We start from the raw sequence: 26,390 nt of genomic DNA, 5'->3' as shown, positions 1-26,390 counted from the left end.
CTTTTTGGTGCAGCAATTTTAATGGCCAGTAGAGTAATAACGATAGGTTACATCAAAGACGGCAGTACTCCTGATAGTGTCCGCCTATTGTAGCGTTTGCCCGCGTCAAATTTCACGGCGGCCCCCTCACCGCGAGCGTGTACTACACTGTTGGTTGGTTGGGGGTGGGGGAAGGGGACCAAACAGCGACATCATCGGTCGCGTCGGATTAGGGAAGAACGGGGAAGGTGACCTTTCAACGGAGCCATCCCCGCATTTGCCAGAAGCGATTTAGGGAAATTACGGTAAACCTAAATCAGGACGGCCGGACTCGGCTTTGAACCGGCGTCCTCTCGAATGCGACTTCAGTGTGCTAGCCACTTCGCCGCCTCCCTCCGTGAACTATACCATACAGCCCAGTATTTCGCACCCGGCCCTCACTTGTGTGCAGCGTATTAATTACGGTTTTGTAAAGGGATTCTTCACCGCCATTACTACTACAGTTAATACACTTTCACACAGTGTTTTCTTAGCCTCACTGCAGGGCAGAATATTAACATTTGTAAGAACTACACTGACAGGAAAAAAATTAGTACATTCTTTTAGAGGTATTGCAATTCACTCAAGATTTAATGTTGCAACAGTGCATGTGGAGTACATGAATAATTATATTTATACATCAGTAGCACAAGCGCTTATGAGGTATCAATGCGAACAATAGGCTACGGTCGAAAACACTCTAATCTTTTTTTTTTTGTTTTATTACAGAATTCGTATGTATATACGTTGAAGAATTATTTCCCAAAATATTGTGAGAGAACTCCAAAAATTAACGACTCTGCAAGCGTTTGAAGCCGAGCGTGCACGGCACTCCTCGGAGTTAGAGAAATGGTTCCGCGCTCACGCTCCATGATTTTTTGGAACATTGTTTGGGCGATTTTAGTCAAAATATGAACAGAACTTTCAATAGCCTCATTTGGAGATACGTTCCAAAAGTAACATCCAGCCTGAGCGAAATTGTCAACATTGCTTCAAATTTGGTCATATGTCTATTGACTGCAGGCCACACTGCATTAATGCACGTGGCAAATGCCCTCCAAATCAAAATCGGCGATGAAATGCGCCGATTCTGAGAAGATAGTGGCACCAGCGGAGATACGCTAAGCAACGAAAAGGGCTTTGAGGACGAAAATGAGGAGTTACCAGGTCAAAGTAGCAGAAGGAGGCCATCGACTAGTTGTTATGGACCTGGTATCGATATCATTTGGAAGCTTTGTCCCTTTTTTTATACGATAAATGTTTGTCCAACTTTAAACGCGTTTTCCTCCAATCCACGTTTTTCGGCATGGTTGTCGTCGCCCACGCTGCAATTTTAATCCCATTTTAATGATTTTTGGTCTCCCTTGAAGCAAACTGAATTCTGCTCAGTTCATCCTAACCGTCCAATAATGAAATTTTTTACAGGTATCTACAATTTTGATCAATTTATTTATTTATTTTGCAAATCCCTACGACGAACTAAAATTACATCTGTAAGGCTCAGCGTGATATGTTAATTTCATGTTTTACATAACCACAATCGGAGTGCAGCGACAACCGTCGATCTATCCCCTTTCAGAGCTGCCTCGGGAAAATCCTCAATTATGCAGCGTAGATATTAACATTTTTCAATAAAAATACCAATAAAAACTTCAATGTATATTTTATTCATTGCAACAAACCCAATTTGTCTACTACACTCCATTACGGAGAAAATAATCCTAAATTTGAGCAATACTTTCGTCCATCAGCCTGTCGTTCCTCTTTAAACACCCATATTACCATGCAGTGTAGCCTCTACAGACAGCAATGCAGGTGCTGAGTCTGGCTTCCATCGATCGTAGAGATGGCAAGTACTGTCCTGGAATACGTTTGCCACGGCTGCTCGACCTGTACACGTAGTTGTGTAAGAGCTATTAGTGGACGAGTTGCGCGAGTCACTTCTCGTCCCAGCATATCCCTCACATGGAGACAAGCCCAGAGATCGTGTTGGCCAGGGCAAGTTGGACTTCACAGTCAGCGTGTGGGCGAGCTTTATCCTCATGGAACAACACATCACCTACTGGTTGCAAGAACAGCAAAAGGATGGGTCTAACAACATTATGCACGTGCCAAGCGCTGGTTATCGTTCCCTCCAGAAACACCAAATGTGAACGGCAGTTAATGCTTTTCGTACCTCAGACCATAAGGCTTGAGATGGGACCGATGTGTCCTGGTGAAAGCACTCCACTAGACAGCGCTTACCAGGTCTACGCCATACGCGGAAACGGCCATTACTGATGTGCAAGCAGAATCCGCTTTCATCGCTGGAGACCACAGTGCGCCATTCCAAGTCATCCTCTGACGGGACCAGTCAAGCTGTGCACGTCGATGATACGGCGTGACTGGAAGATGGGCTAGAGGTGAGCGTGCCCGTAGTCCCACTGCTAATAAGTGGTTCACAACAGTTCGTCTTGACACATCTGGCCTCACAAGATCTGTTACCTGTGGTCATGCGGTAGCGTTCTCGCTTCCCACGCCCGGGTTCCCGGGTTCGATTCCCGGCGGGGTCAGGGATTTTCTCTGCCTCGTGATGACTGGGTGTTGTGTGATGTCCTTAGGTTAGTTAGGTTTAAGTAGTTCTAAGTTCTACGGGACTGATGACCATAGATGTTAAGTCCCATAGTGCTCAGAGCCATTTGAACCATTTGAACCTGTGCTGTGTCCGGCACCGGTAGCTGAGTGGTCAGCGTGACGGAATGTCAATCCTAAGGTCCTGGGTTCGATTGCCGGCTGGGTCGGAGATTTTCTCCGCTCAGGGACTGGGTGTTGTGTTGTCCTAATCATCATCATTTCATCCCCATCGACGCGCAGGTCGCAGAAGTGGCGTCAAATCGAAAGACCTGCACCAAGCGAACGGTCTACCCGACGGGGGGCCTTAGCCACACGACATTTCATTTCACCTGTGCTGTGGTAGCCGTACAATCTGTCAGTGCTGCTGTTGCAATAGGAAGGTCCCTGCAGGTGTCTGTGCTGCACGGGCATCCCCAACTTCATCTGCGGTTGCGTCAAAATGTTCACACGACCACTGATACCAGTAGCGCAGCACCAATGACGCAGGGCGTCCAAATTATATGGAAGTTTTACCAAAAGGGCCATTCCGCCACTCGGAAGGCCACGATTTGATAACCTTCCAAACTCGCTCGCTTGGCTGTAGGAGGCACTAGTGCATCTCCATGGCATCGTTGCCTGCTTGCATCACACGTCTGCAGCTCACAAGCATTCTGGCTGTGAGCATTGGATGTTAGAGGGTAGACACAGACAGATCTCTGGTAGCTACTGCACTACGTAATTTGGTGGCGGACGACGTTGATACGACCAGCACATCTACTATCCCCCAGGTGGCATATGCCGCCACAGAATCAAAGTCGACGTCATCTTTCCAGGTGTACCAACTTTGTACCGGAAGTGTATATTATAAGCTTATGTTGTGCAATAAACTATTCAGTAGAAAAGCCAAATATTACTCATTAAATAAACATAGAAAGTATGAGAAATGTAGAAGGCTATATCACTTATAACAAAAAATTAAATTGTGTATGTTGCTGTTCCGTTAGAAGGTCAAATTTTCATTTTTATAACAAGCAAGATATACGGTACAAAATAAAATTATGTGCACATAGACTGTTTAGAGAACTTAAAAAGAAACAGTTCTTTATATGATACAATTGTCCAGTGCTCTGTTTCTGCACTGGGGTTATATGAACGTTTTGCTCGTTTTGCTGATAACGATGTTCACAGACGGTGTTCAAACTGCCGTGTGGTGAACGTTGTTTCAGAGATGTTGCTGACCTCCTATGGAGATTGGTTTGTGGACGAAGCTGAAGTGTTTCGTGTATGAGACACCGATAGACGCATCAGATCAGATCAGCTGTTGCCCATGTGGTTGAAGCTGTAACCATTATTCTTGAGTCACCTGTGACTCTGAGCGAGTTAGACAGTCATTAGAAAGTAGATACCAGCTGTGCATTAATACAAATGCACCACATTTCCATCAAACAGCAGTTAGAATACCACCTCTGAATGTTACTAGCGTCAAAACCTTCCTCGCTGGGATACCGAGCAGCTATGACATTTCTATCACATAAAAATGGTTTTTTTATATGTTTTCTATACAGTCTAAAATATTGTATACATAGTTTTTTTACACCTTGCATAACGAAAGACTCAATAGCACGTCAAAATATGGTATTCATCTTCTGATAGATCCAAATGAAGATTTGCTAACCTTCGAAAAACTGACGACGAAAATAACACATTCAGTTTCCCTGTGTGACACAGAAAGTCATGGAAGATCTAAAACTAAATGCCTGAAGTGATTTGCAAACCTAATTCCTCGAATCAGAGTACGGTTGACTGTCATCAGTACATAAATGCGGAATGGATGAGGCCCATTATTAAACTTACCCACGGTCTTGGTATAATATTTATATTTTTGGTTGAAGTCCAGTGATCTGTAGTCCAGTGCTCTATCATACCAGTAGCGATGATAGAAGTTGTACAGTGCATCGGCGAGACCGAACATTTGTGAAGCCTCTGGATGTTGCACCTCACACAGCTCACTGAAGTCGTCATGAAAGGAGAGATACTCCCCATGGTAGACCAGTAGCGCATCACTCAACAGCGGCCGCCTGTAACGTGGAATGAGAGTTTAAAGAGTTGGAAAACTAATATTGTCAGCATGCTTAATCACATACTGAACTGTAGGAATATGAAGAATGAATTTTGACTCAGAAGCAGGGTGTGCGGTGATTTGAAACTTCCTGGAAGATTTAAGCCGTGTACCAGACCCAAAATATACATGTTACCAGCAGTGCGTGAAATTTCGTTGTTTTTTAGAATGCCTCGGTAATATAAAGAATGCCTGATGGTCTTAGGCAAACTATGAAATATAAGTTTTTTGTGAAACTTTACATACCTTTCGTAGGCAGCTTATACGACCCCTGTGTATTATACAGAATAACCACGACAATTTACGCAAAGTGTTAAAATTTCGCATCATGAGAAGACTTCATTAATTAATATGTATTAGAAACAGAAAGAACAAAATTACGAGATAAAGGGCAGAATATTCTTACTAGAAAACAGTATAGCAGAACAGAGGCTGAAGTACTTATTGCAGTAATTACTCATGTTTCTACTTCACGAAAAAAGCACTTTTCATTTTAGCAGTTTGATCTTGTGCATACATTTCGCGATTTATAGAAGAATGTGAACAGAATGCTGTTACCCGTAGAAGACAAAACAGAACTGGCACGACCTATTTCTTGCAACAGGAAAGGCTGGAGTGACATTTTGAAATTGCACTTAATTTTCTTTTTGATACAATGTCACCTCATATTTTTGCTTTCCGTGTTGCAGATACATCTGAAGAATCCCTGACTGTTTTCTGTGGACAGAGAAGTAGCTGCGGATCGTAGAGGTGTTTTGTGGTCAGGAATGTCTTCAACTCTCATCAAGTTCTTTGGACGTCCGGTGAATTCTGATCTTGCTTAGAGCTGCTTCAAGATTCTTCTGCAGTCGTAAGTCGGTAAAAGCCTTCCACCGTCACGTTCATAACAAATGTCAACAGTTTGCTTGAGTCATCCCGCCCTTTGTAGACGTCGGGAATCGATACTGGCGCAGAGTACTCAAAGGTGCAGGAAGAAATTTTTGTCAGAAGCCCTTTTCGTTTATTTCGTATGGACCTCAAGGTTCCATTTCGATTCCATTTCACTTTGGATAGCTTTCTCAATATTGACGTGAACAATGGACAAAAAGCTAACCCCATAACCTCCTACTTCGTCGCCGTCATCGGTTTTACGAAAACGTACACAAATGGCATGAACGTTTCTTACAAACTTCTGACATATATGAGCACCCATGGTTTCTTTTAAGCAGACGTAAAAGATATCAGAAAAAGAAGGATTTTCGGTAAACACAGGAATGGAAGTCTCATCGATAACCATGGCTTCATCACTGCTTTGGTTTCCTCCATCATGGACTCCATTCACACCTACGTCTTCTGCAGGGAGCAGAATTCATCTCGTCTTTCTTTTCGCTGTCTGTACGCTCTCTATTACATTCTCCAGCTCTTCCTCAGATTCTACATCTTGTCTTGTAAAACGTCGTCAGGCAGGGACAACGTCGAGAGACCTACTCTAGCCTTTCAGCCGAACAGGGCTTGGTGTGGTGACTTGTTAATTGCAGAATGGAAAGCTCTGTCTTTCGTAAACTGGACTAACCGCAGTCCGTCACTGCAGCAGGTTGTATCCAAGCATGAAACATATTTTCAATATCTTTATTTGTTCTTTGTACACTCCCCTGACTTTGTGTGAGGCGCGGCTTAGCATAGACCATCTTCAAGGTGGGCCAATAATCCTTTAGGCTGCTTACCACATTGTTTGCAAAATTTTCTGCCTTTATCAGACAGTAGAATCGTTGGAGCACCGAGCAACATAAATACGAGGGTTGCCCAGAGAATAATGCACCGCATTTTTTTCTTCAACTATTCTTTATTGAACATAATGAGACACACACGAAAGAGTGGTGTTTTATCTGCATACCCTTTTTCCCCACGTAATCTCCATCCCATTCTATGGCATTCCTCCAGCGCGAAACACGGGCGTGTATGCCCTGTCGGCACCAATCCTTGTCCTGGTTCAAAGTGGTTCAAATGGCTCTGAGCACTATTGAACTTAACATCTGAGGTCATCAGTCCCCTAGAACGTAGAACTACTTAAACCTAACGAACCTAAGGACATCACACACATCCATGCCCGAGGCAGGATTCGAACCTGCGATCGTAGCGGTCGCGCGATTCCAGACTCAAGCGCCTAGAACCGCTCGGCCACACCGACTGGCCGTTGTCCTGGTGGCGGAGCCAGTGCCTCATTGTGTGTATCAACTCCTCATTGTCCTCAAAATGTCTTCCACAAATGGCATCCTTTAATGGCCCAAACCAGTGGAAGTCCAAGGAGGCTAGGTCAGGGCCGTAGGGTAGATGGGATAATACTGTAGAAACCTGTTTTTCGATGTGTTTAGCCGTCCTCAGACTTGTGCGGGCCGAGTGTTATCGTGTTGCAGAAAAACATCTCCAGCGTTGATGTCGGGCCGAAGTCACCGGAAGCGCATCTTGAGTTTTTTAATGTGTTGACGTACGATTCTGAATTAATGGTTTATGTTCCATAAGATTTCACACACATTTGAACAATTAATGGTGCCGCCTCTTGAAATCACATCAGTGAGAATCACACCTTCGCAATCCCAGAACACGGTTATCAGGGCCTTATCGGCGAAATTTTTCTTCTATGGGGAGTGGGAATGACACTGTTCCACCGACTGTCGTTTCGTTTCTGGCTCAAAATGCTTTCATCACCTGCCACAGTCCGGAACAAGAAGGCCTACCCCTCAGTTTCAAAATGTTGCAACAAATCAAGACAAATGTTTTTTCTGTGCGATTTGTGATCCACTGTTCTGAATATCCAAGAGTACGGATAATTGCATCCACACTTACTTTGCTGATTGACAGATGAAGTGCCAACTGCCGAGTCGTAATGCGTCTGTCGTTGCGAATGACAACATCAGATCGCTGCAACACGTCATGTGTGACATCCGTGGATGGTCTCCCTGAGCGCTGCAAGTCGTGGAACTCCGCCGAATCGCCTTATGATGACCTCACCTCCGTGCCCAGCGACTAACTGTACTTCTGACAACAGCAGATGCTCTATAGACTATGCACAAGCGTTTGTGAATACTCCTCACTACTTCTTTCTCTGCAATGAGAAATTCAAGGAAGGCACGTACATCACCTACAGACGCCATTTTGGAACTGTCTGCATCTATGCTATCTGTTGGAAGTGACGGAAACTTGGCGCGCTCACTCAGGAGGCCTCAAATAATACATACATAACATTCCGCATTCGTAACATTGTTTTCTGCTGACAAAAAATTGCGGTACATTACTTTGTGGGCAACCCTCTTACGTCGATGAGGTTGTAGGCTACTTCTTCCATTCTTTTTTCATTTCAGAGCCTTGAGAACTACAAAATTAGTCAGATGATCTTGCTAGACCTATATAAACTTTTATTCTCTGTGAGGATGGGACTGAAAATCGATAAGACCGACCTCACGTCTGGAACTGAATTCCGGAAAAAAACATTGGCTTGACCACAACGCCTTTTGGTTCCCACCGGCAATGCTTCCAAAAGTGAAGGTACAGCTCAATATCATGACGTATAACGTTCTTACACTTGGGTGAAAGTTCTTCCAACATCCTGCCCCGCCCTCCGTGACCCATAGCCAGATGGGCCTTATGGAGTTCGTCAGATAACTCGCAGTCTGTGACGTAAAATTGAATAGGACTCATACCTTCTTTAACAGGATAGACCAACTTAGTTTTTTTGTCGACCATTATTACGGCATAGTGTTTCAGCAGCCAATAGTCCCCTGGTGCCTTCTTCATGGTCATCTTAGCCTTTTTCATATCGTTGACTATGTTTTGGAAACTGATTTCTACTAGGAAAACAAAGCTCTTAGCAACATTGATTCTTAGCTGGGATATTTCACTTCGTTATTTATCGTTGCATGTCAGCATGGCGTGATTCCTGTCTTGAAATTAAACTACCTTGTGCCGATACAAGAATAATGAGGAAGAATGATGGGATAGTATCTGTGGATCTACAGCGGGATTCTATGCACTGGAAATTATTATGGTAATATCCTCGGGATGATATTTGAACATTGCACAACAATACACTGTCATCGCAACAACTAAACAAAGACTCAAACGCTACTTCAATTAGGGGTAGCCGGAAGAAAAATAGTGGGATTATTATATACTGTGTCAGGAGACAATCTGACAAAGTATGTAATGCCCAGGCAATGTATAAAATATACATTGACGTTAGATTTTAGGTATTCTGTATATTACCTAGGCATTGTATAGAATACTGGATTTCACATAATTCCGGTAACATACGAGATCAACACCTACTCCACTACAGAGTGAAAATATACAGAAGGCTATCCTGCAGATTGTGTCTGTGCCATTTCTCCGCAGTACCCTTCCTTCCAGAAGTGGTACCCCCTGAAAGTGTGAAAGAGAACTTCTGTGAGATTTAGAACCAGCAGAAAGCTGATGACGAAAGCAAAGCTGCGAGGGCGGGTCGTTTGTCGTACCTGGGGTGGATCGGATGAGAGAGTGGTTTCCCGTGAAAGGGAAATGTCGTGGTTCCCAGACCCAGGCTGACACGCAGGCGAAATCTGCTGATCAGCAAACGAATTCGATGATTCCTTTGTAGTAACCGAAGCTGGCCGTGGGCGCGGCAGAGCAGTGTTTTATAGGCCGTCATTTCGCGGTCAGCCTTTTTCCGCTGTTGGCCAAGCAAGAGGGTGGGAACGCCGTGGCTGAATGCGAAATAACACTTCTTTAGAAACTAGCGGCGCCGGGCATCCTGGCGCCGGCATAACTGCTTTATTAGCGACTGGACGGGGTGTGGGAGCCTGGTCTCCTTATCACATGTGCAGATCCAGGTAAAGCAGCGTCGGGCTGGCGCCCAGCTAACGTGTTTATTACATGAACAGCGTACTCGGTGAGACGGGACGACGAATTTCTCCGGATGTCGCGTTTCTTAGATGCCGCCTCGCTCCGCCAAAACGCCGCCCACTAAATCGTTTTATGGACGAGACAGTGCTTGTTTGCACTAGGAAGCTTCCCTCATCTTGTGAAATGCGCCAGGGGTTGCGGCTGCAGGACCTCCAGGCATTGTGTACCGTTTTTTCGGAGAACAGAATGTGTATTGCACTGCAGTGATTGGTTGAGGAAGATCGGGCCTCCTTGCTAGAAAACATGATTGACACTGTTACCACTGCCGGGCCATGATAGGTTTACTTGAGAACATCAGGGGGAACGGGTTTTTCGGAAGGTTTTGACCACTTGCTTCTCGACCGTCGCGGAGTAAAGTCGCTAGAGTTCTTCCCATTCTACGGAGAGAGCAGTTAGTTGTAAAGACGTCCGGACAGCCGGGCGAGACTTTATATTTTCGCGGACGTGAGACAATCACCGGCGGACGTGGGTTCATCTCCCGCAGTACGAGGCTTCAGCAGCGCCTGCACGCCGACGAAAGCGTCTCGTCCTTCACCCGCTATATCGGTAACGTGGCGCAGCTTCGCTAAATTCAGAAGACTATCAATCGTTTTCACGACCACCTTTTATTCATAGCAGCCTTTTACTCGCAGTAGTCACTCCCAGTGTCCATTGCATGCTTAATTGTATCTTCACCCGAGAGACCAATCATTGGAACGATACAGCAGAGTGTGCTTGCCTATATTGACGTTCTTCCGCTCACGGTAGCCAGTCTCATTTACACGTAAATTTCAGTTCGGTTCCCGAAGTATATTGCCAACCAACCTGAGTTCGTGTTAATGAAATGATACAATGTTGAAGTTTCTGTTTATATGTTTGTTCTCCCTTGCCCTTGATATTAGTTAATAAATCTCTTTGTGATATCGGAGCTCCTTGTTATTAGCTTTTCAATGACACTCATTCTCATTCTCTACGATGTCATTTTTTCGTTGTGGGTTTGAAGTAATTAAATTAATTTTATGTCTAGTTAGCCAACTCAGGGGTGACCCACACAGGGGCCACTGTTTAACGTAAGATTTCCGTGCGCTATCGATAAATGTGGCACCTCTTGTGTATGGTCGTTACGACTTTTTAGTCATTTGGGAGACTGAGAACTGCCACCATCATACGCTAGCTTGCAAATCATGGAACAGTTGCAACAATTCTGTTTCTCAGTACTGCTAACACTGTTGAAAGCAGAACTCTCAGGCAAAGATGATGTCTAATCGATGGACATGAATGTAACGTAAAATAGGTCCCCTTATCCAGTCTCTAGCTTACAATACGTTTGTTGAGGATAGCACGATTTGATCACTTGACGTATTTAAAATCCTTCATTCCAACTACTGGAACTGTGTAATCATTTTACCATACGCGTTTTGTTTTATTTGCTTAAAAATGTCAGTGTTTGTGTTTCCATGGGGTTTCTGCTTATGTGCAGAATTGTTGTCTACATCCACATTTGCATGTACTCGTGCGTTTGAGACTATTTGGACCTTCGTGTATAGCAGTACTAGTTTCCAGACATAAAACACAATGAAATAACGCTACACTGTTGCAGAGAATTGTTTGTATACATGTTTTTGCAACCAGTCTCTGGGGACATGTCTTCGTGAGTGGGGCTTTGGGTCCCTTGCTTGACAGTGCAAGTTTCAAAGGTCACTTGATGTCCGTAAGACAAAGTAGATTCGATGTATGTGTATCACGTACATCGCATCATGGGACAAGGGAATGAAGAGCAGTTACTTGAATTCTGACACAGTTCCTTTTTTTTGTAATTAATGTACCATTGTTTTCCCTGTTGGATGATGGAAGGTACAGATACAGCCAGTTAACATGCAGAAGAAGTCATTCCCTCGTAGAGTGGTCCTTGTATATCAGCGTTATCCTATTCTTTGACGTGTTCAAATTTGGAGACACATGATCTGTTGTGTTAAAGCTATGTTAGTAATCTAGATCACAAATATGATTTTTTGCTTACTACTTTTGGCTCATCAGCAAGTCATCTTCAAGTCTGCCACACAGAAATTTGCATCTAGGAATGCAGAAGTGCAAATTGCTAGTATCAAATTTCCATCACACAATACGTGCGAGTACCATAACAAAATATGTTGATTAGTGTACAACTGCATAACGAAGGGGCACATTGTCATATTTATCGTGAGCGGGATTGTTTCTTATAGAATCCAATGGATAAATGATGTAGGTAATTCTAAAAATATTTTTAAATAATGACAATAGTACATGTATTATAATGCAGGAATACAAGAAACGGAAATATAAGTTGAGACTTCAACTCTTACCCAGAATAAAGTCTCGTCATATATAATGCACCATGACAGAATCAGGCATTTGACATACGTGGACACTGATATCATGTCTGCCACATTAAAGTTTAGGATAACATGATGCGACAAGCATCATCTCTGTGTGTTCATATGTGAACTGTCTGATTCTGTCAATGCGCCTTGCATATTACGACATTTTACTCTGGGTAATTGTTAAATTCCCTTGTCGAGTATTCTGACATTATAAAGTTACTGTCGTGATATAAAAATGTCTTTAGGATAATCTGTATCATTGTTTCAATAGTCTGTATAACAAACGACACTGCTTTCGCGAACTATGACGATGGGTCCCACCGTTTAGCAGTCGTACACTGACCAATGTATTTTGTTATTGTATGTATCATGCGATGAAATTTGTATATCAACAAGTTACTCTTCCACACTAACTAGACGCAAATCTTCATGTTGCAAATCTGTATGTGGCTTGTAGATAAGCCAAAAGCGGTAATAAAAAAGTAAAGTAATAGTATTTTGCGTTCATGACTTTTAAGGGTTTCTTGGAGCAAAATCGTCAGTTAAGCAGTGAAAAGTTATTAAAACAACTTCTGTCTGATTTCTGGGTCCCAGTTTTCACCGAAAGGCATTCGTTTGCAAGACACGTAATGTCACGTTGTTGAAGAAAACAAATCATTTGCTTCTGCCTAATTCCAGTTGCTGGCAATTGTGCGTGATCATACAGGACTATTCCAGCTCCGCTAATGAGCTAGGTACATGAAGTTTGGATCCATATCATAATGAAACTAGCCGTATAGAATGGCAACGTGGTTTGAGGCGCCACGTCACGGATCGCGGGGCCTCTTCCATCAGAGGTTCAAGTCCTCCCTCGGTAATGGATGTGTGTGTTGTTCTTAGCATAAGTTAGTTCATGAAGTGTGTAAGTCTAGAGACCGATGACCTCAGCAGTTTGGTCCCTTGGGAAGTAACATACCTTTGAACAACCGCCCCTGGTAGCTGAATGGATGCCAGTACGGTAGCTCAGCGTGTTCGGTCAGAGGGTTTAGCTACCCTCTGCAATAAAAAACTGAGTGAACGGATCAACAAACAACCTGAACGAGTGTTATCGGACCCCCGCCACAAAGTAACGAACAATAGAACAAAATGAGATTAAAAAACAGTGGTAAGTGCGACAGAATGACAATCCTAAGGGCCCTGATTCGATTCCCGGCTGGGTAGTAGATTTTCTTCGCTCAGGGACTGGGTGTTGTCCTAATCATCATCATTTCATCCCCATCTACGCACAAGTCCCCGAAGTGGTGTCAAATCGAAGACTTGCACCTGGCGAACGGTCTGCCCGACGGGAGGTCCTGGTCGCATGGCATTTGCATTTTTTACCTTTGAACATTTTTGAAAGTAATTAGTTTGTGAGGTGTCGTCTGCAGAAAGAGTTTCCATGCAGATGTTGGTACATTACGATGGCACCAAAAGTAAAGACAGTCGATGCCAGATGCAGAGAAGTCTCGGAGACGTCAGCATAGAAGAGCTGTCACCTGTTTCCTTGCGCCGCTGCAGCCGCTATGTTAACTATATCCGAGCTCTGCCAGTCTCTAGGTATAGTGGGCAAAAAATCCCACGGCTGCAAGTCGGCTGGGGAAGCATGGGGAGAGCAGCAGTGTTGGGGGGGTCCCTCAGAGCGCCGTAGGGGAAATACCGGAGGGTAAGTGGCAATCTAAACTCAAGCTAACGCTCACAATTTTTGTAAATATTAAGTGGAGCCCCTCCACTTGCATGGTGACCTTTGAAAAAGATCTACTGTCAGTTCTGCTTTCGCTAGTATCTGAAAAGAATTCGTTCAAAAATGGTTCAAATGGCTCTGAGCACTATGGGACTTAACTTCTGAGGTCATCAGTCCCCTAGAACTTACAACCACTTAAACCTCAGTAACCTAAGGACAGCACACACATCCATGCCCGAGGCAGGATTCGAACCTGCAACCGTAGCGGTCACGCGGTTCCAGACTGAAGCGCCTAGAACTGCACGGCCACACCGGCCAGCTACGGGAAAAATGATGGAATTTCACAAAAAATTGTTTTGTTTTATTTTTGAACTTCCACTTCTATGAATGTGAATCCTGAATCATTCCTGGTCATACTGACAAAGTTTTATAAATTTATCTATAAAAGTGTAGGCAGTGGAAATTCTGTGGTGCCTCTCCTGCTCCAAGTCTGTCAGTTTGACGTCCTGCCCCCTTCATTCTGTGGACCTTTAGGGACAGAAGCTTCTACTGACAAGTATGTCTTCAGGGAAAGCATTGGTGATGTACGCCATACTTTGCTTGCATGTGTGAGCAGTTGCTCAATCCTGTGGGAATACTGCATACAGCTTCTGTGCATCTGTTAATTGTGCATAGAAAGAGTCAAAGATCAGTAGATATCTGTCACTGTGTGAGATGTAATTGACAAATATGGGGCCAATAATGGGCATGCCAGACGACAAACATCAAACACCTAACTTCTCTCAGTGGAGAGGTGCCTTGTGCAGAATATGTGAGTTGTCCTGAGACCAGTATCTGAAATTCGGGGAGTTTACATAACCTGACAAATGAAACCAGGCCTTATCTGACCTGAAGTAAAGTCAGGTGTCCAGGAAATCGCTATCAATTGATGTTAACAGTCAGTAAGACTAGTGGACTCCATTTTCCTGGTCCTCAAATTTCAAAGCTCGCACCACACTCACATGATAGGCTTTTAATTTAATATCTTTTAGTTCACGATGACATGATGTACGTTATACATTAAGCTGTCGGGATATAGTCTCCTTGCTGACTGGCAGTGACATCTCGTAAAGTTCGTGCGAATTCTGTTAATAGTTTCAGCAGTCCTCACCGTCACTCGCTTGTTCCTGTGCACGTTGTGAACGGATCCTACAGCCCTCCATTTCTTGAACAGTTCATGAATAGCGCTGGTCGTGGGGCGTTTCTTACCAGGATTCTTCAGTTGAAACATTCTTTAACATTCCTTGATGGAAACTGTCTACAGAAAAATTCACAACATCAGTTCGCTGTTCTAATGCAGAATGGTCCTTTTCTGTGGCAGTTCAACAGTACGGGCTTCTCACAAAAACTGACGCACGAACACATAGCCCAACCAACTTTTCGGCTAAATGCTGTGTAGCCAAGTTTTGAAACAGTCCTGCCACTTCAGAAGCAGTTAGATTGGAGATGGTTAACTGGTACATAAGACGTACTGGTTTTATGTATGACATCCTGTATAAGGAAAAGTCCCGAAACTTGTGAACGATTTGCCACTGTAGTACATACCAATAACGATACAATTTAGACTACAACAGTGAATGCAGAAGTACGTATTCTGGTGTCGCAAGGCGGGGAAGAGTAATGCGCGCCAGAGGGTATGGACCCAGGTACCCACCAGGGGTCTCTGTGCTCCGGCGCGGACCTGCGCCACGAGCCTCACCGTGCGAGTGCGCCACTCTCTGTACCACGTGCGGCGCTACCCTGGCAGTCTGCTACTCGCCGTAGTTCCCGTGTGCGTCTTGGCCCTACTGCGTTCCAGTTGTGTGTGTTGAGATACCTACTGTCACTGTTTGGCGTGATCTTGTGTTGCTGTAGTCTCGTCGTGTTCATCAACTCAGTTTTTGATTGCTTGCCTCGTGTTGTCTCCTGGTCGGTCGTAGTGGCTGTCGGCCGCTATTTGTTCGTCTGTCCTCTCTGTTCGTAGTTAGCGACACCTCAAGCGCCCGGCGCTATGCGTCTCCATTCTCTGCCGTGCACCGCTCGCCGGTCGCTCGCGGCTATAACGTTTTCGACGAGGTGAAAGGTTGGGCAGCATGGAGGCTAAGTTGATCTGTCTCCTGGAGCAACAACAGCAGCTCATGCAGCAGCAGCAGCGCCAGTTGCAGTAATACTTGCAGTTGCTAACGGACAAAGTCAAGGCGTGAGACGCCCTCCCTCACCAGCTCCTGGGTGTCCTGGATTCTGAACGCTTCCCCATGTCCGCCCTTTGACGACGCTAAGGGAGACTGGAAAAAATACTTGCATCATTTGAAACATTTAACAGCGTTTCAAGCCTCGAATGACTCCCAACAGCGACCTTTTTTCTTGTACGGGGCATCGGCAGACACGTTCTTTCCATTCTGCAGGTTGGCACCATTGTCCAACCCCATCGCTCTCTCCTTTAAGGAGATATTTCTGCTACTGACCTTAACTACTCCAAGCACTACCATGTCGTGACGTCTGGGCTTGAGTTACATGAGTACTATAAACAACCGGTTCAGTTATACCGTTCTTGGTTCACAGACTTGTAGGGTCTCAGCTGCAAATGCGACTTCACTTGCAGCAATGACCATTGCAAGGCGTTGTATGTGGTCTCCTTGATTAGGGATGTTGTCATTCACCTGGCATCCGATCCAGAGGTCCGCACGGTAGCATTGAAACTCGATAACCTCACACTGAAACACATTCCGTGCGTAGCTCACTGTTTTGAAATCGCACAGGTGGCGGACGAGCGTCTTATGGCGAGGCAGTAGGTGGCAACAGTAGAGTCCTTCCCACAAGCGCCTCCCTCACGTCGTCGGCTTGGTACAGCCCACAGAGAGCCATGTCGTCGAGACTCCGCATTGTCCGATATCTCTATGGCTTCCGAGCCGCCAGTCGTCCCTCGTAGGCGGTCGCGTGGGTTGCATCTGTCTTGCACGCAGTGCTTTTCTGCCTGCTCTCGCGCGACTTATACACGCCTGGGTTCCCCGGAGCTTTCTTCCACCTCTCAGCGACTGGTCAAAAACAGTGATTGTCCTATCTTCCTCTCTGGGCAGTTCTCGGACCTTGCCACCTATAAACGCATTCTGCACCTCCTGACCATCCCTCGACTTCAAACATTTTTGGACTTGATGATATTATGCTGTTTGGTTTTTCAATTTGAAACACCCCCGTTTAAATTCTTTTTCTGGATTTTGTGTAATTTATCGAAGCCGCCAAACAGTTAATTATTATGATTATATGACCGTATGCTTAATGGATGAAAGGCTATCGGTTTTTCTGCTATGGTTTCGGGGGTATTTCAACCGAGTGCGGCTGTTTTGCAACTGAATAGTGGAATGATTGAAAGTTTGTCTTTTATCAAGGGCGACAAAGGTTGCGATGTACAAACTGTATTGTATTTTCTACGAACACACAAATTCTGAGGCAGTTGCTACCTTCGACTTACATGTATAATTACAGTTATATCTTTTATTGGTTGCTGATTTTCAGTACTTCGGCACACGCAATGCTGATGGTTAACATTCACGACAATCCTCACTGCAATCCATGGTTGTTGCTGGCCGCCGCAGTTGACGCGAAACACGTAATTCGGCACTTGTCACTTTCTGTTTCATATCACTCGCGAATCGGTATTAGTGAGGGTCAACCCCACGACGATCAGGGGGACGTGCTCAATCGTCATACTCCGGTGAGTTTTGCCGTTTACAGCTCACTCGACCACCATTCTTGCCTGTCTTTCCCGCACCACCGCTCGATCGACTCTCTCCAGTATCGCTCCGCACTCGACACTCGTCTCACTGCCTTCTGTAGCGCTCGACAATCGATTCCTGTCTGCTATCGACCTGGGCGTCGGATACTAGCTTCTATGTTCGTAAGGGATCACGGATCCCTTACAAATTTCTGACGAAGTTAAGGTCGTTTCCACTGCTGTTCCGTTCCAGGACCTCGACATTCTGTCCTCAGACTGTGCCCCTCTGTTTCAGTCTGACTTACAATGTGCTTCAGACTTCCAGGAGCACATTGCTCTCTGACCAGATACTCAGCCATGGTTCTTCTGGGGATTGACCTATTCCAGTGGCGTCACATTCAGCAGTCAAGCAAGAGCTCGATCGACTACAGGCTGCTGGCGTCATTGGGCCCATAAAGGCGGGTGCTTGGGCGCCCCCATTTGTGGCGTTCAGGAAACCTAACGGCTCTCTTCGCCTATGTGGGGATTTAATTACAATCAATGCAAAGTACCTGGTTGAAATCTATCCCATTCCCCAGAAGGAAGACCTCGCCAAACTCATACATTGCGAGTACTTCTCTAAGATCGGCCTGGCGGAGGCTTAACACCAATTACCCTTAGATGAGGGATCCCAGAACATCGTAGTCATCAATACGGCGTTCGGATTATATAAACACAAGCGCCTTCACTTTGGAATTTCCTTGACAATGGCTATTTTCAAGAAGTACCTGGACCAGGTTAGACAGCCCATCTCAGCTTTTGTCAATTATTTCGATGACATCTTGGTCACTGACAGACACGCCATGGGCATTTGCAAGACTTTGATACCGTATTCCACGCTCTGCAGGCCACAGGCTATCGGATCACAATGTTGTGGCCATCAACGCCCTTACCCAACCCAAGGATTTATCTGACCTCCAAGTTTTTTTGGGCAAGGTTAACTACTACTTAAAGTTTTTACTCCAGGCTGCTAACCTTCCACAGGGCCTCAGTCACTTGCATCACAAAGGGGAGCTGTTCAACTGGACTCCTGCCTATGATCAAGCTTTTCTCCACTTGAAAACTATGCTCAAGTCTGCCTCTTGCCTGATCTCCTTCTCTCTGGATCGCCCCCTGATTGAGGCAACCAATGCTTCAGCCTCACACACACACACACACACACACACACACACACACACACACACACACACACACACACACATCCTCAAGTGAACTGCCCAGTGTCTCTAGAGCTGGGCCCTGTTTTTATGCAATTACACTTATCCGATGTAAGACCACCTCTCAACACTCCAACGCCAATGCCTTGTCACACCTCTCCTCAGGCCCCCCACTGGATGGATTTCCCATCATGGCTGCACATGTCACCTCTGCAACATGCCAGGACCCCATTCTGTGGGAGGTTCTCCACTACATGACCCCTTGTTGGCCCACATATCTGACATGTTTGAAAACGGTATTCAGTCCCTGGCGGCACCTCTCCCACAGGCTCTCATTTGTGGTGGGTGTCCTTCTGTTGGCCATAATGGCTGGCATCCATCACGTGATTGTCCCACCCAATTTATGTCACTGCGTTCTACGCTTGCCACACAATGGACACTGAGGGATGACCCAGTGGCGTTGGCTCACCGGCATGTGTATTGGCCCGACATCGCAACATCAAACATTTGGTGCATGGGCACACAGTTGCGCAAATCACCAGGTCAGCCTGTCACAATCATTTGCCCCCTGGCCCATGCCTTGCCTCACCAGGGACTGCATCCCTCTCGATTTTGTGGGCCTGTTCTTGGGATCGATGTGGTAACTCATTGTGGATGCATACTCCAGATACCCGTACGTGGTTCACATGGCGTCCACCACAACTGATGCCACACTCATGACCTTGGCTCAGGTTCTCGCCATCAAAGACTTGCCTCGTACCTTGGTCTCCAATAATGGCACCCAATCCACAGCAGCCTTCTTCCACGCATTCTGTGAGGGCAACAGTATGAAACACATATGTGCCCTTCTGTTCCACCTGCACTCCAATAGCACACCAGAATGACTGGTCTGGATGTTTAAACAACAGCCGACAAAAGCGGTTCAATTCTCTGCCACCACATAGGCCCTTACCTTAATCCTGAGTGCTTCCTGCACCATGCTCCTTTCAGTCATAGTCCAGCCGAACTCCTCCATCGGTGATAACCACGGACCCTGGTCGATTTGGTGATGCAGTCACCTTCTGAGCCCCACTTACGACCGTATAAGTGCTACAACCTGGGCACAGTCAAGTGGGCTTGCTCGTATTGGGGCAGTGCTGCTTGGACTCCCGCCACACCACTCGCGACCCATGCTTGGCATGTGATGTTGGTACAGACGTAAAAGGGGCTCCAGCGCCGCCACCATAACCAACTCTGTTCTCGTTCCCATTTGTGGCACCTCAGGTCACCCAACACTCCACCTCCTTCTGGTGTGCACAAGGCCCTCTACTCAGCTCCGCTGTCGCTGGCTCACTGCAGGCACCCTAGGTCTCCTCATATCCACAAAGATCAGAAGGGCAATGCCATTACCAACCATCTGCTGACTTTTTGATGGATTCCACAGACAGCCCTCCCAACCCACCACTGCCGGTCGGTGCCACAAGGTGCTACCCCGGCAGTCTGGTACTCGCCGTAGTTCGCGTATGCATCTCGGCTGCATTGTGTTTGAGTTACGTGTATTGAAATACCTACTGTTGTTTTTTGGAGTGCTCCTGCATTGTTGTTGTCTCGCAGTGTTTATCAACTCAGTTCTTACTAGCTTGCCTCGTGTTGTGTCCTGGTCGGTCGTAGTGTCTGTCATCCGCTACTTGTTCGTCTGTCCAGTCTATTTGTAGTTAACGACATCCAGCGACTCCCCCACCTGGCGGCTTCACGTCTTCATTGTCTGCCGGGCACTGCTCGCTGGCCGCTTCGTGCAAGAAGTGGTAAATCAGAAGAATATACAATAAATAATGCGATTATGATTGTTTATTTTCATTACAGAAGCCTTGGACAAACTCAAGTGGCCAGTTTAGTTACTCGCTAAAGGAAACTATGTCTATATACACTGTACTACTGCCTGGGAGACAGCTACCATGGTAGACAATCATCTCTAGTGTGAGCAGAAAGACTGTCTGCAAGGGTCAGTGTTCTGTTTGTTATTTCGACTTGGGGCATTGGCTCCTTTACTATAGACCTTACATGTCTGGAGTAATTAACTGCACTGGTGGAATTTTCAGGTGAGCTACTATAAACGAAAAATATAGAAGATGCGAATAATGCGGTATTGCTGCATTCCATAAATTAAAAGGACGGCGTCAAATTTGCGCCACCACCATCTCACCTCTGCCCCCCCCCCCTCCCTGATAGACCGCCAGACTTCATCTTTGCATCATACCGATAGTAACCATGTCACCATCTAAGCTCCTTCACCTGCAGCCATCGTTCGCCAGTAATTTCTCGTGCCTACTCGTCTTCTTCAATGATTTACCTCTCACGAGGAGCTCCATTTTTGCAGCTTCCTCACCACTGGCACTGCCAAATGATCCATCGCCATCACTGCCACCTACAAAAAAACCGTGATCATCGTCGGCTCCATCGCAAGTGACATCCCCTGCTCTATTGTCAAAAATCATCGCCACCTCAGCACCGTGTACGAAAGCACAGCCAGCATCTTGGGCAGTCCCAGTGGCTCCAGCCATATTCGCCACCATTGCACTGATATCACACCCACCATAAGCTCCTGTTCATGTCCCCACCTACACTCAACTAGTCCTACTTATTATCCCATAAACAATATCCACACAGTTATAAGACAACATAAACTAAATAGAGCAGACAATGCCTCCACTTTTTTAAAAAAGAAAAAGATCAATTCACAGAAGATCTCAGTGACTCATAGACATGAAAGAAATACATCCTCTCAATTATCGTCATCCAATCTACCCATGTCCTTCTAATTCGCCTACCCAAGCACTTAACATTCATGCTGCCCCAACATAGAAAAAAAGTTCAGAACCAGAAAATACACTCCTGGAAATGGAAAAAAGAACACATTGACGCCGGTGTGTCAGACCCACCATACTTGCTCCGGACACTGCGAGAGGGCTGTACAAGCAATGATCACACGCACGGCACAGCCGACACACCAGGAACCGCGGTGTTGGCCGTCGAATGGCGCTAGCTGCGCAGCATTTGTGCACCGCCGCCGTCAGTGTCAGCCAGTTTGCCGTGGCATACGGAGCTCCATCGCAGTCTTTAACACTGGTAGCATGCCGCGACAGCGTGGACGTGAACCGTATGTGCAGTTGACGGACTTTGAGCGAGGGCGTATAGTGGGCATGCGGGAGGCCGGGTGGACGTACCGCTGAATTGCTCAACACGTGGGGCGTGAGGTCTCCACAGTACATCGATGTTGTCGCCAGTGGTCGGCGGAAGGTGCACGTGCCCGTCGACCTGGGACCGGACCGCAGCGACGCACGGATGCACGCCAAGACCGTAGGATCCTACGCAGTGCCGTAGGGGACCGCACCGCCACTTCCCAGCAAATTAGGGACACTGTTGCTCCTGGGGTATCGGCGAGGACCATTCGCAACCGTCTCCATGAAGCTGGGCTACGGTCCCGCACACCGTTAGGCCGTCTTCCGCTCACGCCCCAACATTGTGCAGCCCGCCTCCAGTGGTGTCGCGACAGGCGTGAATGGAGGGACGAATGGAGACGTGTCGTCTTCAGCGATGAGAGTCGCTTCTGCCTTGGTGCCAATGATGGTCGTATGCGTGTTTGGCGCCGTGCAGGTGAGCGCCACAATCAGGACTGCATACGACCGAGGCACACAGGGCCAACACCCGGCATCATGGTGTGGGGAGCGATCTCCTACACTGGCCGTACACCACTGGTGATCGTCGAGGGGACACTGAATAGTGCACGGTACATCCAAACCGTCATCGAACCCATCGTTCTACCATTCCTAGACCGGCAAGGGAACTTGCTGTTCCAACAGGACAATGCACGTCCGCATGTATCCCGTGCCACCCAACGTGCTCTAGAAGGTGTAAGTCAACTACCCTGGCCAGCAAGATCTCCGGATCTGTCCCCCATTGAGCACGTTTGGGACTGGATGAAGCGTCGTCTCACGCGGCTGAACGTCCAGCACGACCGCTGGTCCAACTGAGGCGCCAGGTGGAAATGGCATGGCAAACCGTTCCACAGGAATACATCCAGCATCTCTACGATCGTCTCCATGGGAGAATAGCAGTCTGCATTGCTGCGAAAGGTGGATATACACTGTACTAGTGCCGACATTGTGCATGCTCTGTTGCCTGTGTCTATGTGCCTGTGGTTCTGTCAGTGTGATCATGTGATGTATCTGACCCCAGGAATGTGTCAATAAAGTTTCCCCTTCCTGGGACAATGAATTCACGGTGTTCTTATTTCAATTTCCAGGAGTGTACTTTCACAGGAAATCCGAATATATTCCCCAAACTCATAAATATCGTAAGTCATGCCTATGAAACTTACTATTATTACCAAAACCATGAGTCCCCACTTCCAATCCTACTCTGCAGACATCCTGCTTTTTGTTTCCATACACCGTCACATTCCTATACCCACCTGCCAGGACTTACAGTCATGATGTAGAGTGTCAACTCTGAGGTCATGGTAGATGAGGACATGCAGGAAATCAAATAAAACGCCAACTTAGAAATACGAACCGGCATGCACATCCATAACAACTATGGACCCATCGGTTTTATCTGCGTTTTATCAGAAACCTCCAGCAGCATTGACCAACTAGTTAAAGGCAGAACATTCATTTACCTCCAACGCCATAAAGTAGAACCATCCGAAGTCCAGTTGCAAGCCATCCATTGCCTTGGGTGTCTTCACTACAATGAAACAACACAGTCTAAAAACCCACCGACCTGTCGACACCACAGGTCTAATCACCTACACGAAGACTGTCATAGCGTACAGACTATAATATACTCAGATTTGTAAACAACGTCCTCATAATTATCCGTTATATCGAACATCCCCATACCCTACAACAGCTGTCCCTATGTGCCCCAGCTGTATTCCACCTCAATGTGATCGCTGCCTTCTCCCACGAGCAGCTCGACAGTTTATTAACCTTAACTGGAGCTACTCAATTCCCAACACTACTTTCTAAATCTAAATGGCGTCACAAATACACAAATCCTTGATTCCTACATCTGTTTCAAGACAGCCCAAGACACCAACACTCTTACCCAACATAATACCCATGCTTTTATTCTGCCACATTACCTTTATGTCTCCCTATAACCTACACTGGATCAATAACCACACGCAGTAGCCATGCCAGATGTGGAGTAGAAACTGCAAACACCCCAAACCAGCTACATGGCCTCTACAATAATTCTGCTGAAAACTTTATTCTAAACATGTATTTTACCTTCTCAACAGTCAACTGTGCAGTGTTTGTATCTTTACGACTTATTCTACCCCATTCAATTTACTCGCTCTCATAGATTAACCTTCTACATCTATGTTATTTTTACTGACTTATACATACAGCACTCCCATGCTGAACTTAAGTGGGCACCTCAGTTAATCACTTGCCTTCTGTGGTATATAGTTTGCTTCCTCGACGCAAAAATCCCCAAAATGACATTTCTGCCAACGTCCTCAGAAACCAACACCAGTCCAGCTTCAGTCCTAATCTACACTTCTCACATTCATAGCCATCTCGTAACAACAGAACTAAAATAATCCAATAACACCACCAAAAAAATCTGAAGCACCTTCTGGGAGCTTACGCATATCCAAACAGCAAGCTACCTCCACACAACGAAGGTATCTCCAACACCACATCCTTCCTACAAATAAGCTTGACCGAAGCTGCAACCACACACACACACACACACACACACACGCACACACGCACACACACACACACACACACAGCCGCCCCATGCATCCAACTGACTTCAGTGAATCCTGCAAGCCTAACTCTCCTTCTCCTGCACCCATGACTGGTACACAACAACACCCACCCCCCTCCTGCCTCCCCCAGAAATTACAGAGAAACGTCCATAATATGCTTAATGCAAAAAGACGCCTCGACTATAGTTAGACATGCTATAAACTAAATGCCACACTACCCACAGATTCAAGTAACTCTTGGAAAGCTTGCCAACGACATACCAGCCGCAATCCTCCCCATTCCACCAACACCCACTCCGTAATCAACTCCTTCATGATAGCCTATGTAAAGTAAAACTTCTCGGGCCTCACGTGCTACTCACCTTCCACGACAATCCTGACTTGGCTATTCCATGACCTCATATGTCCACCACTGGAGAGACACATACGCTGTCCCTCTCTCTCCAAGCCTGCAGCATTTACGCCCTATGCAATGAAATGATTTAAACGCACCAGTCCAAATTGAGATGTTAAAACCATGTCTCCCCACTTCTGTCAACATCCCATTTTTTGTTTCATCCTCATCGTTTCATAGCTTTTCACTTCGTTTACTGAGATTAACATGACTCGCGGACTCTACTCCTCGCCGAAACGATGACATTGGTCCAGAGGCATTAATGTACGATATTAGCATGAATCTCCCATATGGGCAGCTATTTACTTTGTTGCGTTCGTTGTGACGACAAATTTAGTTTTTGTGTCAGGTACCGGATGTGTTTCCAAGTTATCGTTGTTCCCACAAATTATGAAACGTTAGGTAATATCTGGAAAAAACAGTATTTCCTCTGGTCCAAGGATAAACACTGTTCATTGTAACGGTTTGGTCTGCTCGTCTGGTGCGTAATATGAGGGAGATTTAAAGATAGAAGACAAACCTAAAAGCAGAAGATAAACTTGATCCGTAAAACTTGTAAATGAATAGTTGGCGCAACCGTCTCATTCATTACTGTCTATCTACCAGTGCTCTCTTACTCTATCGTCGATTAAATGATCTCAGTGATCTCAGTTGTTTGTATAAGAGTAAAGACTACGCTACTGGCAAAGAAACGAAATAAACATTTATGAATCACAGTGAGTTTGAAAAAGGTTTGAATGTGCGCTGGTTTATACCTGAGAATATACTTTCCAGAACTATTCTTGTCCTCTTCAATCTTGTAATTCACTGTCTGGTCGATCACGAATTGCGTATCTTGTACCCAGCCTCTTAATTTCGTGTGCAACATGTCTCTCACACGTTTTACGTTCTTAATCCATCCAGGAAGTAGTTCATCACTCATATGGTTACCCTGAGACACATGGAAAACAGTTCAGATTTCTTCCATTACATTCACAAGCAACAGCCAATCTAAATTTCCACTTCTAGATACGGCTGTTATACAGCATTTAAATTATTAGTGAAGCAGGACTACGTACGTCTCTAGCGATATTTCAAGAGATACACACAAATCTTAACCTATAGCGCCAGGTAAGAGAGTTGTAGATATTTCTAAATAGTTACATTATAAACATTTTAAAGCACGAATGCATGTTCTCGTGGCAGTATGAATGATATATTCTGGGGGATGCCAACGGCGTCACGTTGCAACATGTGTACCCACCTGAAGCGACTGGAAGTCTACGAAGATTTTGTTCTGATTTTTGAATGATTTTCGAAAAGAGGTATCGTCAACATATCATGGTTTATGGAAGACTTCGAGGAACGTGCTTTGGAGTCGGCGCCTTTGAAACCAGCCTGTTTCTTTAGATATGTTGACGATACCTTTGTTGTTTGGCCTTATGGTAGGGAGAATTTGAATGCTTTTCTAGAGCATCTGAACTCGATCAACCGGAACATTCGTTTTACGATGGAGGTGGAAGAGAATGGTTGCCTTTCCTTTCTTGACGTGTTTGTTAGGAGGAAGGATGATGGATCGCTGGAACATGCAGTCTACAGGAAAAGTACTCACATCGACTTGTACTTACAGGCAAATGGTTGTCACC

General features: G+C 45.8%; 1 protein-coding gene across 1 annotated transcript in view; it reads right to left on the bottom strand.

Moving 5' to 3' along the window:
* Positions 1-26,390, bottom strand: part of LOC126456294 (uncharacterized) — a 107,456-nt gene that overhangs the window by 14,968 nt on the left and 66,098 nt on the right. Inside the window, exons 5-6 of the mRNA XM_050092046.1 lie at positions 25,521-25,696; positions 4,465-4,688 (exon numbers count right to left, since the gene is read on the bottom strand). Of these exons, the coding sequence (XP_049948003.1) occupies positions 4,465-4,688; positions 25,521-25,696 (400 nt within the window). The remainder of the gene's footprint in view (positions 1-4,464; positions 4,689-25,520; positions 25,697-26,390) is intronic.

The sequence above is a fragment of the Schistocerca serialis genome, chromosome 2 (assembly GCF_023864345.2).
Source record: "Schistocerca serialis cubense isolate TAMUIC-IGC-003099 chromosome 2, iqSchSeri2.2, whole genome shotgun sequence".
Taxonomy (NCBI): Eukaryota; Metazoa; Arthropoda; class Insecta; order Orthoptera; family Acrididae; genus Schistocerca; species Schistocerca serialis.
The sequence above is the reverse complement of the archived record's forward strand: the minus strand, read 5'-3'. Positions and strand labels throughout refer to the sequence as shown.